The following is a 14,260-nucleotide window of genomic DNA, read 5'->3' as shown; positions in this document are numbered from 1 at the left end:
GTTCAGCCAGGATATGGAAACAGCCTAAATGCAAAAACAGATGACTAGATTATGAAGAAGGGGTATATATATGTATATATACATATATGTACATATATATGGTACACACACACTGGAATACTAATCAGCAATCAAAAAAGATAAACTCATCCATTTGCAGCAACGTGCATGAAGTTAGACAAGATAATGCTAAGTGAAATAAGTCAGAAGGGAAAATATAAATACTGCATGTGTCGCTAATAAGTGGAATACAGAGGAACCAAACTAAGAACCAGAGAAAGGCAACCTTAAAAGCTAACTCTTGAAAATTGTCTATAGATCTGAAGCATCCAAGGAAGTAGGGGAGGGGTAGGAAAGGAAGAAGGAAGCCATACAATGGTCTATGGCAGTGGACTATGGGTAATTTGGTGACAGGTACACTATACTAGTGATACATGGAAAGAATCCTAATCTTACCACAATCTTACCAATAAAAAAGAATAAATTATTTGGGCCTCCCTATGGCGCAGTTGGGCCTCCCGGTTGCGAAGTGGTTGAGCTGCAGGGCCGGTTCGATCCCCGCAGCCTCCCAGCGTGGAGGAGGATCCCACTGGTCCCAGGGCTCCTGCTGCTCACAGTGTAGACCTTCAGCCTGCCTGCTGTTTGCTCCCCGCTCTGGCTCTGGTGAATTCTCTCTGCTCCTCCCTCTGGCTCTGAATGTACCCAGTGCTTGTACCCAAATAAATAAATAAATAAATCTTAAAAAAAATTAAAAAAAAAAATAAAATAAAACTATGGGAAAATTATAGTAGTTTAATGAGGACTATAAAAAGACAGGTTAAATAAATGGAGAAATAAACACCATGCGAAGACATGGGAAGGCTCAGCATTTTAAACATATCATTTCTCCCCACATTAATTGATATGTTCAAAGGACTTCCAAGTAATATCCCAACAAGATTTTTCAGTCAATCTGACAAGGTGATTTTAAAATCATTAGAGTAGAGGTGTACAAATAGTAGTGGTGGTGGTGGTAGGAGCAAAAGTAAAAATAGTAGTAGCAGTTCACACTTACTGTGAGCTAGTTTTGGGGGCAAAAATGTGGGTGCCACACCCTACTAAGTATAAAAGAATGTTGATCCCTAATGACTGGACAATGAGATTTTTTTTTGCTCAACATTGGAAGGGTTTTTTTTTTTTTTTTTTTAAGAGAAAGCTGTACAAAGATACTGTCCCCATTATTGGAGGTAAGTGAGCAGAGACTGGACAAGTACTTGACAGAAGGTTATAGATTCCTTTTTTCTTTGATTCCTCAAATTTTTGGCAAACACCTCCTCCCTCAGCCAGGTGCAAGAACCTGAAGTCCTTAATTTCAAGAGTTTGGCTAAACAATCCAATCCTCCAGTTCTCTGAGTTCTTTGTTGCTGACATTCAGCACTAAAGTGTGCCTGTGCGAAAGAATGACTGGAAACCCAGTAAGTGAAAAGTGGCTTTTGTAAGATTTCAATTAATTTCCTTTATCTAAGCTGTGCATCAAGCCCACTTGTACTGCATGTGAAAATAAATGGAGGGGGTCATTTGGGTGGTTTCCAAATCTTGCCTATTATAAATACTATCGAAAAAAACATCAGAGTGCAGGTATCCTTCAAGAAGATGTGGAATTCCATGCAGCGATCAAAAAAGATAAAATCATGCCATTCTCAACAACATGGATAGAGATAGAAGGGATTATGCTCAGTGAAATAAGTCAGAAGGAAAATGAAAAATATCGGATGGTTTCACTTATAGGAGGAATAAAGGCAAACCAAATAAAGGATGAGGGAGAAAAATAATAACATAAAAAAATTAACAAGCAACTAGAAATCAGAGACATACTGCAAGGGAGGAGGAGGGAGAAGGATCAAAACAAGGGCTGGAAGAGCGCAAGGGACTATGGTGATGGTGCACGGGTGAACTGATTGTGGGAATTCTATGGGGACTACACCTGAGAAAAGAAAGCAAACATTCCTGCCATGAGTGAGACCATCTGGTATTTTTTTCTTTTTTCTTCTGGCTTTTTTTGCTGAGCATGATCCCTTCCAGCTCCATCCATGTTGCTGCAAATTGCGTGAGTTTATCTTTTTTGATTGCTGAGTAATATTCCATTGTGTATATGTACCACATCCTCTTGATCCAGTCATTTATTTAAGGGACCAGGAAAAAGACTAATTATAATAAAGTAAAAATCAACAAGCAACAAGCAACTATAAACCAGAGACACACTGGGGACGGGGGGAGGGAGTAGGATCAAAAAAGGGGGGAATGGGAATTGTATGGGGACTATAACCAAGATGAAAATGCATACATTGTGCAAAAATGAAAAATGATGCAAAAAATACACAAAATAAAAATAATATCAAAAAAAAAGAAAGCAAACGAACAAAAATGAACAATGATGTAAAATATAAATGAATAAGAAAATAAGTAAACAAATAAATAAAAAGATTAAATTTTACTGAAGGGACATTCAGAGACCGGGGAGGGAAAAGCAATTCCGGGTGGAAATTAGGTGGGAAAAAATCGGGGGCGTGGGAGAAAACAATGTCCTAGTCTTCTGCGGGTTTGACTCCCGGCCTCTGCGGCCCGCAAACCCCACAGACACGGAAGGAACGGGCAGGTGGGCCATTCTGGGGCCCGGAACCTCTCGAACGCGGTTCTGGCCGCAGCGCGCCCGGGGAAGCGTTTGGGCGCCGCGCCGCGCCGCGTCTGCCCTTCAGCCGGCGCGGGGAGGAGACGGCTCGCGGCTCGGCCCGGGCCGTGGTCTCGGCGGTGTCCTTTGAGGTCGGCGGCCCAGGCCAGGCCCCAGGGGGACGGCGCCAAGATGATGAGCGGACGGCCGGGCCGAGAGCCCTTGAAGTTCCTGCCGGAGGAGGCCCGAAGCCTGCCGCCGCCCAAGCTGACCGACCCGCGGCTCGGCTACATCGGCTTCCTGGGCTACTGCTCCGGCCTGCTGGACAACGCGATCCGGCGGCGGCCGGTGCTGCTGGCGGGTGAGGCCCGGGGGACTCTGGGGGGCCCCGGAGGGCCGGCGGGGGGCGGGCGGCGGGGGCGGGGCCGCGGCCGGCTCCGCCGTGGGCTGCCCGGGCCTTGGCTTTTCCGGGCCTCTCGCCCCGCCTCGCCTCCCTGGACGCCCGCGCCCCTGAACCCTCTGGAATCCGTCGAGGCGGGATCTGTCACTTGGCACTTAAGGAAACTGAGGTCTGGTGCAGCCCGCGCCCCTAGTGAGGCCACTGGACCGCCTGCCCCCCTCAATTTTGCACGGTGTGTGCAAAGATGAGCGTTCACTCCATGCCATGCACTAGTGGCATACGTTATAATATGCATTTATTTATTTATTTAATTTTTTTGGTGGGCCCCTCGCCAGCGGCCGGGGATCGAACTCGCGCTGCAGAGTCGCAGCCCAGCGCTCAACCGCTGCGCCACCAGGGGAGGCCCAATATGCATTTCTTTTTTAAAAAAAGATTTATTTATCTATACATACAAGAGCTGGGGCTCAGGCCAGATGCGCAGGAGGGTGAGCGGATTCACCAGAGACAGAGAGGAACAGAACAGGCAGACTGACGAAATACACTGCTGAGGGGAGCCGTGGGCGAGACAGGAGAGGTCTCCCGCACCATGTGAGTCGCTCCCTGGCCGGCTGGGGCCGGGGATCGAACTGGTGCTGCAGAGGCTGCAGACAGCTTCACAGCGCAGTGCTTAACCCTTTGCACCAGCAGGGAGGCCTAATGTGCGCTTCTTAAAGCACCCTCTGAGGAGGCGTTCCCCACAATACGGAAGCTAAGCCTTGAGAAGGTTAAAGCAGTTTGCCCAAGGTCACATGGCCATTAAGTAAAGAACCTGTTTTGAGACCTTAGAGTCTAAATTTAAAATCAGTACTTCTCAGTTTAATATGCATAGAATAACTTGGAGCTTGGGAAGAAGCGAATTCCCTGATGCTGCTGAGTAGGAGACTGGAAATCTGTGGAGTGTTTCCTGCTGTTAGTGACCTTGCAGAGACTAACTGACTATGCTGATAGACTGACAGTCCTGGTAATAGAGCAGCTGTGCTAAGGGCTATGGACTTCCAAAGGAAAAAGGAGGGGCACTTTAAAGAGTCTTTGAACTTAGCTTTGATTTATCAAGCAGATACTAGAGAGAGCCTTCTAGGCCCATGGGAGGCGAGTGGGACCAAATGGAAGCAAAGACCTCTAATGGGTGGAAGTTTGGTAATTGAGTGAGTGAGTGTGCATGATAGGGCACATAATAAAGCCACAGAGGAGATTTAGTTAGATAGCCACAATTTATTCACTAGTCTGACAGTCTTACAAGCTTTGTGGGGTGAGGGAAAGATGTGAAGAGACCTGTGTTTGTTTTTTATTTTTAATTCTATCCTTATATTTTATTAAAAGGGTAAAAACATCATGAATTCAAGCTGTTTGCTTGAATTATAAAAGTAATGTGATTCAATATGAAAATAACACACTAAATCTCTGACAGTAGTAAATTGCAATATACAATGCATACAGGAATCATACAGAGCAATAAACTCGTACAAAACAATAATATTTTAGTATCCATAAAAATCCAAATTTTTCTTTTAAAATCATTCATGAAAAAGATTCTCAAGTCAGAATTAACACCGCTATTAGTCAAGCATCAGGAAGCTACATTACAGCTATTTCCTTCTAATGCAGACCTATTAAAAGATAAAGTTTGTCATCTCTGTGAAACACTAATTGGAACTAAGGAGTCAGATTAGAAGGCAAGTTAAAACAATGGTTCAGGCAACCAGTAATCACCTCCCTTTTGCCTCTTGCCTGGAGGGCTTTTCCCTGTCACCAAATCTCAACATTTCCAGTGATCATATAGTATCAAAATCCCATCTCATTAATTTGATCCCACACCACAGAAAGCAGATAAATGATCTTTATCCTATCCTGCCCCTGGGAACTGGCAATTTCTCCTTTTTCATCTCTGCCCCACATTTGCCCAAATCTGTCTCTTGGTATGATGGAAAGAGCTTCACTTGGAATTAAATGTCCTTGCTGCACTGCTTCACAGCTATGTCACCTTGGGCTAATTACTTGATCGGGCCATTCAGAGCCAAAGTTTCCTTACCTATAAAATGACAATAACTAATCTTTGCATATTTGCGTTAAATGAGATTCTATAGGTAAAATACCTGGCATACAGAAGGTGGTGGACAGAGTTCCCTCTCCTTAGCTCTTGTTACAGTTCACTGTGTATTTGTTCAACCTTAATTGAGCACCTCTGTAGCTAGCAGTGTTACAAAGTGAGTGTATAGGGTGAGGAATACCAACCTTGCCCCTGAGGAGCTCCTCATAGAGTCTGGGAGATAAATAGACCATTATTGATAAGTGTTTTGATAACAGTGGGTGAGCAATATCTCTTTGAGAGCATGAAGGAGGTACATATTGGAAGACTGTTCCAAAGAAAGTAAAGATTGGTTGAAATGTGAAGCACATTCCTCTTAATCTTAATTCATTGTCAAACCATGTTTCTTGCCTTTTCTGGGAGACAGAAGAGCATAGTGAGAGACACTCCGTGGGGGCTGGGGGCGGGGAGGGGAGGGATTGGGGTCAAAATAAGGGGGTCACAATTGTATGGGGAATATAAAAATAAAATTTATAATAAAAAAAATATTCTGAATAAAAATCTTGTCAGACACGTGAAGAAAAAAAAAAAGAGCATAGTGGTTAAGAGCACATGCTTTTTAGGTTTGACACCACCACCATCAAATAAGTTTGATTTTCAGAATGTTACCTATCTCTGTGATCTTCAGATTCATCATCTATAAACCAAGGATAATATCTATAATATTGCTTTGTATGATGAGAATCAGAGGAGCTGATATATATAAGCATTTAGCCCAGGACTAGGGATCAGAGTTCCTGACCTTCCATAAATTGCTTTAGAAAATTTAGGTATTGAGGACTTACTGAAATGATTATCCTCAGCAGCTTTTATTGAATGCATATTGTGTCTTCTAGTTCAATGTCTGGCATATAGTGGTTCTCTTAAGTATTGAATGAACAAATATGTGTAAATTATAAGTAAGTATAAAGCATGGTCCCAACTCTTCAAAGGATTACAAATTCATTGAAAACAAATTCATTGAAAAGATGAATTGTGATATGAGATTATGCAAATAGGGTAACAGGTGTGACCAAGTTAGAGGATCAGGGAAGGGGAGAGTTAGGGTGGGTTTTCCAACTATAGCCATGGAAGGTGCCTGGCTTTCTGTGGGTAGTATTGAAATATTCTATTAATGAAACCAAAGGTTAGCAGAAAATATCAAATTTTTTTCTTTAGTTTTTCTCCCATTACTTGTTTAAAAACCCTTGTTTTAGTTACAACTACCTGTTCTAAATTCAAGAGTTAGTTGGTATCTAAGTGTAGTGAACATATTATATTAAATATTAGGTTGTTGGAAAAGTCATGACATTTTTTTCTGTTTTCTATGCAAAATGCATCATGACTTTCTGACAGCCCAATATTTATTGATTTCTAGTTTAATGTAGCACTAATTTATGGAGTACCATGGCCTCCAAATTTAGGTCCACTAAGGAAAGAAGGGGGAAATGATTGTGGAGGGCTTATAAATGTGGTAAGAGTGAGGGCCACTGGCTTGGGGGTGGGGGCAGGGAGTAGGGAAATAGTGATGTGCTGAGAGGCCAGGCCGTGCTGTGCCCTTAGAGCCGGGACACTGTTGTTTTCTGAAACATTGATGGAGCATTTTTCTGTAAGGGGTAGGGTAAGCAGAGAGATTCTGGGTCTTTGTATCTGTGTATCTTTCTATCTGTGACCCACAGGAAAACCCTGTATAGTATGTGTGCTCTGCTTCAGGTGGTCCATTAGTGCTGTTTAGGGTGAGAGAGAATCCAGCCCCAGGGAGGCCCTATGCAGGAGTTGGAACTCCTGTTGGGTGTAGTTGCAGAAGGAGCTGGCAAACTAGATTTGTATATTAGTAAAAATTCCTTTAGCTGGGGTCAGTGTGGATGGGGAAATAAGATGAAAAAGAATTAAGTTCCTTGAGCCTCCCCTGGTGGCACACGCAGTTGAACACTGCGCTGTGAGGCTGTCTGCAGCCTTTGCAGCGCCAGTTTGATCCCTGCCGGCTGGCGAGGGTCCCACATGGCACAGCAGACCTCTCCGTCTCACCCGCTGCTCCCCTCAGCAGTGTATTTCGTCAGTCTGCCTGTTCTGTTCCCAGCTCTGTCTCTGGTGAATCCTCTCACCCTCCCGCGCATCTGGCCTGTACCCTGTTTCTTGTATAAATAAATAAATAAATAAATAAATAAATCTTTAAAAAAAAATTAAGTTCCTTGAAGTGAGGAAAGAAAATATTTCCAAGATAGAATTGGCAGGACTCAGTGACTGGATGTGGGGAAAGAGGGTGTTTATTATTCAGGTCTTAGATATTTGAGTAAGTAGTCTTACTCTCAATTAAGAGAAAGAGGTATCAATGGAAGGAAATAAGTTCATTTGGGGCTATTCGGGTATAGCTGTCAAACACTTGGAGATACATGTTATTCAGCCCAGGTCTATGAGTTGAACAGACTATGGGTTATCAGCACATGGATAGTACATAATATTATAGGTGTAAGTTAATTATTTGAAGGAATATTTATGGACTCGGAAGAGGACTGAGGAGAGTGTTCTGGGGCATAGCTAGAAAATCAAGCCTGCAGTTAACCTTTTGCAAAAAATGTTTCTGCATATAAAGTTCATACCTTTGGATCACCCCCTTAGACTTTAAATTTTGTCTTTCCCTAGATCATGTGATTTGATCCTCTCCGGTCAGTTATAATAGGATGATTTTTTTAATAGGATGATAATAGGGCATACCTGCAAATGCTACAAAATTTACAAGATACAAAGGAAAAGGGAGGTCTATTTGTAGAATAACATGCGGCTTTAGTAATCACAAATATGCAAATATAAATTCTCACATGAAGACAAACCAAATAGCTTTAGGTATCCTGAACAGGTCCTAGACTGTAAGTTTTTAGATCTAAAATCAGGTTTTTAAAAAAGGAAAGAGTTTTTTCTGTTCTCAGTCTAGTATTCAGGATTTTGTACTTTCTACCCTTTTCCACAAAGATATTTATGAAACCTGAATTTTTAAACTCTTGGCCTCTATTGATTGTTATGTTTGTAGACTGAACGTTGCCTTTTATAACTGCCAGAGGAAGGCAGGGAGAAGCCTCAAGGTCAAAGTTGTTTGTTCAGACTAACCATATAGAAAAGCTCCCCCCTTTTTTTTTAAAGATTTATTTATGAGTATAAGAACTGGGGTGCAGGCCAAAGGTGCAGGGTGGTAAGAGGGCTCATCAGAGACAGAGTGGGGAGCAGAACAGGCAGATGTACTGAAATACACTGCAAAGGGAGCAGCAGGCAAGACAGGAGAGGTCTGCTGCATCATGTGGGTTAGCTCCCTTGCCAGGGATCGAACTCATGCTGCAGTGGCTGGCGATAGCTTGATAGAGCTGACTTTAGCCCCTGTGCCACCAGGGAGGTCTGAAAAGCCCCCTTTTAAAAAGAATATTGAAAGAAATAATAATTACATATATATGAATTATTTAAAAATTAATTTTTAATACACATTGACTTTTGCTTTCTTTGGCATTTGTTATTTGAATTTCAGGTTTGCATCGCCAGCTTCTATATGTTACTTCCTTTATTTTTATTGGATATCATCTTTTAAAACGTCAAGACTATATGTATGCTGTGAGGGACCATGATATGTTTGCATATATGAGATCACATCCGGGGGATTTTCCTGATAAAGGTAAATTTTATTTATTTTTTTTTGGGGGGGAAACTCATTGTTTTTATTTGGGCATTTGGAGGAAGAGTAATTCTAGAAGGCTGCAAATCCCAGGAATGCTCAAATTATAATGCAATTTTAAAAATTGCTGTGATATTTAATATTAATCGATACAAAATTCAAAAATACCTACGTACAGTTTATCAAATGACAAAAAAGTGAATCTATTGTAATCATTAATTAGAATGTTCCCAGGAGTCTGAAAGCTGCCTAAGTACCTTTCCAAACATATTTGTCTCCCTGGTTCTTTTTTTTTTTTTTTTTTTTTTAATTAAATTTTATTTTTATATTCCCCATACAATTGCAATCCCCCCATTCTGACCCCAATCCCTCCCCTCCCGCCCCCCATCCCCCAAAAAGTGTCTCTGGTTCATAGTTTTTGTTGATTTTGATTTTCACTTTCTTATAGTTATTCATTTTCCTGGTCCCTTATTTAAGTTTTCTAGATTCCTGCTATGAGTGAGACCATCCGGTATTTTTCTTTTTCTTTTTGGCTTATTTCACTGAGCATGATCCCTTCCAGCGCCATCCATGTTGCTGCAAATTGCATGTGTTTATCTTTTTTGAATGCTGAGTAATATTCCATGGTATATATGTACCACATCTTCTTGATCCAGTCATCTATTTTTGGGCATTTGGGCTGTTTCCAAAGCTTAGCTATTGTAAACAGTGCTGCTATAAACATAGGGGTGCAGGTGTTCTTTGGAATTGATGTTTCTGTGTTCTTTGGGTAAATGCCTAGGAGTGGAATTGCTGGATCCTGTGGAAGCTCTATGTTTAGTAGGTCCAGAAATCTCCACACAGCTCTCCATAGTGGTTGGACCAGTTTGCACTCCCACCAACAGTGCAGAAGAGTTCCTTTTTCTCCACAACCTCGCCAACATTTGTTGTTGCTAGTTTTTTTAATATGTGCCATTCTCACTGGTGTAAGATGGTATCTCATGGTAGTTTTGATTTGCATTTCCCTGATTGCAAGTGATGTTGAACATTTTTTCATATGCCTGTTGGCCATTCGCATTTCCTCTTCAGAGAAGTTTCTTTTTAGCTCCTCTGTCCATTTTTTGACTGGATTATTTTCTTTGTTGTTGTTGAGTCTCATCAGCTCTTTGCAGATTTTTGTGATCAGTCCTTTATCATTAGTGTTGTGTGCAAAAATGTTCTCCCAGTTGGTGGGGTTTCTCTTTGTTTTTGTTATTGTCTCTTTTGCTGTGCAGAAGCTCTTTAATTTGATGTAGTCCCAGCTGTTGATCTTTGCCTTCACTATCACTGCTTTGGGTGATGTGTCTGTAAAGATGTCTTTGATATGCAAATCACTTAGTGTTTCGCCTGTATTTCCTTCTATGTATTTTATGGTTTCAGGTCTTATGTCTAGTTCTTTAATCCATTTTGAGTTGATTTTTGTATATGGTGTGAGGTAGTGGTCAAGCTTCATTCTTTTGCATGTAGCGACCCAGTTTTCCCAGCACCATTTATTGAACAAACTTTCTTTGCTCCAATGCATAGTCTTTGCTCCTTTGTCAAATATTAGTTGACCATAAATCTGTGGGTTTATTTCTGGATTTTCTATTCGATTCCATTGGTCTGTATGTCTGTTCTTGTTCCAATACCATGCAGTTTTGATGATTATGGCTTTGTAGTAGAGTTTGAAGTCTGGGAGTGTGATGCCTCCATTCCCTTCTTTTTTTTTTTCAGGAGAGCTTTGGCTATTCGGGGTTTTTTGTGATTCCATATGAATTTCATCAATAATTGTTCTATTTCTTTGAAGAATGACATTGAAATTTTGATTGGAATAGCATTGAATCTGTATATTGCTTTTGGTAGGATGGCCATTTTAATAATGTTTATTCTCCCAATCCATGAGCAGGGGATGTTTTTCCATTTCTTTGTGTCTTCTTCTATTTCTTTTAACAGTGTTTTATAGTTTTCTTTGTATAGGTCCTGATAAAGGTAAATTTTAAATTAACAGTGAAAAACCTCTTTCTTACTTTGTATTATTTTCCCTGGTTAATCTTAACCATGTCTGTGGTTAAGCACTTCCTATGTTATGTTGATTCCCACAGTTTTGTCCATAGACTAGAATTCTTTTGAACACATATCTAATTTCTGGCTGAATGCCCCTGTATCCTTTGGACAGCAAACCAAGCTCATGTCCACTTTGCCTGCCCAGACTTCCTGTTCTTCTGTGTTCTGCTTCAGTTAATGGCACTTCCAGCCAGAAACCTGAGAATCATCTTCCAGTTTTTCTCTTTCATTTCCCAGTCATCATCAGGTCTTACCAGTTCTACTTCCTAAATATTCCTCAGCTCTTAACTGTCCTTTCTCTTCCATTGCCACTACCAAGCTTCAGGTCCTGATACTCTCTCTTAAATTATTGCACTTGCCTCCAGCTCGCCTCTGCCTCTGGTCCTTTCTCCCTGGAGAGTTGTGGATATGCTTAAAACGAATCCCTTAAAATAACTATCCATTGCCTATGGGATAAAGTCCAGATTCCTTAGGATGACTTATTCCCTTGGGGGAATTGCTGGGGGGAATTGCTTCATAGACCCACTTTACCTCCATTCCTTTTATCCACCACATTACATACACATGGCTATGTCCCTCGCTGCACCACAGCTTCATCTCTGTTTCCTTAGCCTCTAGCACAGAGGCTGTGCTGAACATAGTAGACACTTAAATAATAGCTGGTCTGAACAGAGCCTGCCTCACTTCTCATCACTCATCTCTTGCCTCAGGAATGCTGTGTCCTGACCTGCCTTTTATCACCTTGTACACACTGTACCTTCTTCTTGACCCTCTTTCCTCATTTCTGCCTTGTCCACCTAGCATATTCTTGCTCAAGATTCATCATCTGGTTGAATCCTTCACCCAGCTACAGACAAGACTTTCCTCAGCACTCTGTTTAATCTCTGTTCACTATGAAAATCTCTGTTCACTGTTTTCTTGTTTGTATTTTACACAGATACACTCAGTGCAGTACAGGTGTATACACATGGGAAGGAATGAATGAGTGGAATGTTTTGAGCTTGTAAATACATAAATAGATTTTTCCTGTTCATGTTAATGTATAATATTAAGTCTTTAAATCTCATTAGACTGACGATCTGAGGTCCTATTTAGTTCTAAAATTTTATTATTCTATATAGTATTCCCATAAACTTAAGTCACTTATGCGAATTTATAGTGGATCAAAAGTACAGCTTTTTTGGCCAATGAATTGCCCAAAGATCAGTACAAAACCATGATAGTAGATGTATCAGGGATAGGGGATACCCAGAACTGTTGGATTTTAGAGCTGGAAGGAATCACGGAAATTGATTCCTAAGAGTGAGACCCAATGACAGAGCAGTCCTCATCCCAGACCTCTGACTCTTGCTGTTGTATTTCCACTAGCTCCCTCTGTCAGCAGGACCATGCATAGTTTCAAAGGCTGGTTCTGTCCTGCACAGCAGGCATGGTAAGAGCCTCACACACTGACTTAAAGGGCATGGCCGCTGGGCTACTTCAGCTCCCAACCTCTGCTAGCTGACCTATGACCCTGCCTGTTCATCCTACTCCATTCCTTTAGCTGGGATCCCCCTGGCAGCACTCCAGGCAGCCATTTTGATGTCACCACAGATTCCTCCAAAGTTGTTGTTCTTTTATTGAAATAATATGCCTCACTGATTGTTAAGCCATGATTGAGGACAAGAAAATTCTTAGGGGTTTCTATTTATAAGAATGTTAAATGTTGATTTGTCTTTAGAAAATATGATTTATAAAAATTTTTAAAAATCTTTTCTGATCTTTCCATTTATAGATAAGAAAACATACAGTGAAATTCTCGAAGATTTCCATCCCGTGCGTTGACATCTCCAAAATGTTTGCTCTGGTTTCACTGATACCAGTTATTTTTGAATTTTATGGAATATGTTTCTATGACATCTGAAGTTAATGTTCACACTTGTGATTAAAGTGATCATCATGAGCACTCGGACTTCTCTTGTTATAAGGAAAGTAGTTCATCAAAGAATAGTTTCCACTCACCCAGATGCACGAAAATATCTGATAGATGTTAAAATGGAGTGCAGTTCTAGTTCAGAGTTGGCCAACTACAGCCTGGGCGCCAAATCTGGTCCACTGCTGATAGAGTTTTATTGGAACACAGCCATTCTCATGCACTTACATATCCTTTATAGCTGCTTCTATGCTACAACAGCAAAGTTGAGTGGTTGATGACAGACTTTCTGGCCTGCAAAGGCTAAAATATTTAGTATTTGGCCCTTTACAGAAAGGTCTGCTTCAGTTCTAGTACATAATGAATACAAAGCAGGCTGGATTATGGAAGGCTTGTGAGTCATTAGAATGATTTTGATTTGATCTTCTAGGTAAATGGGAACAACATGGTCTGGTTTGTATTTCTGGACTGTGTCTATAAACAGTACAAAGGCAGTTAGAAAAAGGAGACTCAAGGGCCTCCCCTGGTGGCGCAGAGGTTGTGCGCTGTGCTGCCAGGCAGCCTGCAGCCTCTGCAGTGCTGGTTCGATCCCCGGCTGCCGGCAAGTGTCCCACATGGAGTGCAGACCTCTCCTGCCACGCCCACTGCTCCCCTCAGCAGTGTGTTTCGTCAGTCTGTCTGTTCTGCTCCCCGCTCTGGCCCTGGTGAATTCTCTCACCTTCCCGCGCTTCTGACTACCCAGTGCTTGTATAAATAAATAAATAAATCTTTAAAAAAAAAAAAAAAAGAGGAGACTCAAAACCAGGAGAACAGTTAAAAGTCTAATACTGCCACTGAGCCTCTGCCCTGAAATAGGTCTCATGCTGGAGTAAGTGGGCTCTTAGCACACGCTCCATAACGGAGCTTGGTGTAGGCAGAAGTGAAGGAGCCCACCTAACTGTAGAGGTTTTTTTATGGTCTAGTGAACCCAAATGCTTTTTCAGAAAAACTGTTTCTGAGCTCAGATGTTATAATCAGAATAGTTTTGGGAGGTAATAAAATTGTCTCCCTGTTTATATGTGATTTCAAATTAAGTGACAGTGGAAATACAGAGATGTCTTCTGGGCAAAGTCACTTGAGTTCAACCTCTATTCCCTTGAATACCACTTGTTAAAAGTGAAATCAGTTCTGAAAAAGTGCTTCAGAGATAATAAAGATATGGAGAAATACGGGGTTTTTTTTCAGGTATTATTTTTTATTGCAATAAATAGGTTTATAGTTCACCTGTACCTGGCCTCACCTGTGGTTGGCTGGTACATGAGGATGAACCACTCATCCCAAGGGACTCTGCTACCCCTTGAGTCTGAAGGGTAAAAAGCAAAGGCTGGAGTAAATACAAGGGAAGGTGGGAAAGCTCTCTGTAATAGCTCTCACGTGCCAGGTGCTTTTGATTCATCATGTTTCATTTTCATAGCAACCTTGTGAGGTAGGTAGTACTT

The 14,260-nt window shown here is 41.5% G+C and overlaps 1 protein-coding gene across 1 annotated transcript; it reads left to right on the top strand.

The window, feature by feature from the left end:
- Positions 1-2,732: 2,732 nt before the first annotated feature.
- NDUFC2 (NADH:ubiquinone oxidoreductase subunit C2) lies at positions 2,733-14,013 on the top strand. Its single transcript, XM_037523037.2, has 3 exons — positions 2,733-3,008; positions 8,666-8,809; positions 12,645-14,013. The coding sequence occupies exons 1-3, from the start codon at positions 2,840-2,842 to the stop codon at positions 12,692-12,694; spliced, it is 363 nt and encodes a 120-aa protein (XP_037378934.1). The 5' UTR covers positions 2,733-2,839; the 3' UTR covers positions 12,695-14,013.
- Positions 14,014-14,260: the final 247 nt, after the last annotated feature.

This window comes from Talpa occidentalis, unplaced genomic scaffold (assembly GCF_014898055.3).
Source record: "Talpa occidentalis isolate TD23 unplaced genomic scaffold, MPIMG_talOcc4v2.1 talOcc4.3, whole genome shotgun sequence".
NCBI lineage: Eukaryota > Metazoa > Chordata > Mammalia > Eulipotyphla > Talpidae > Talpa > Talpa occidentalis.
This window is presented reverse-complemented; position numbering and strand designations above follow the sequence as displayed.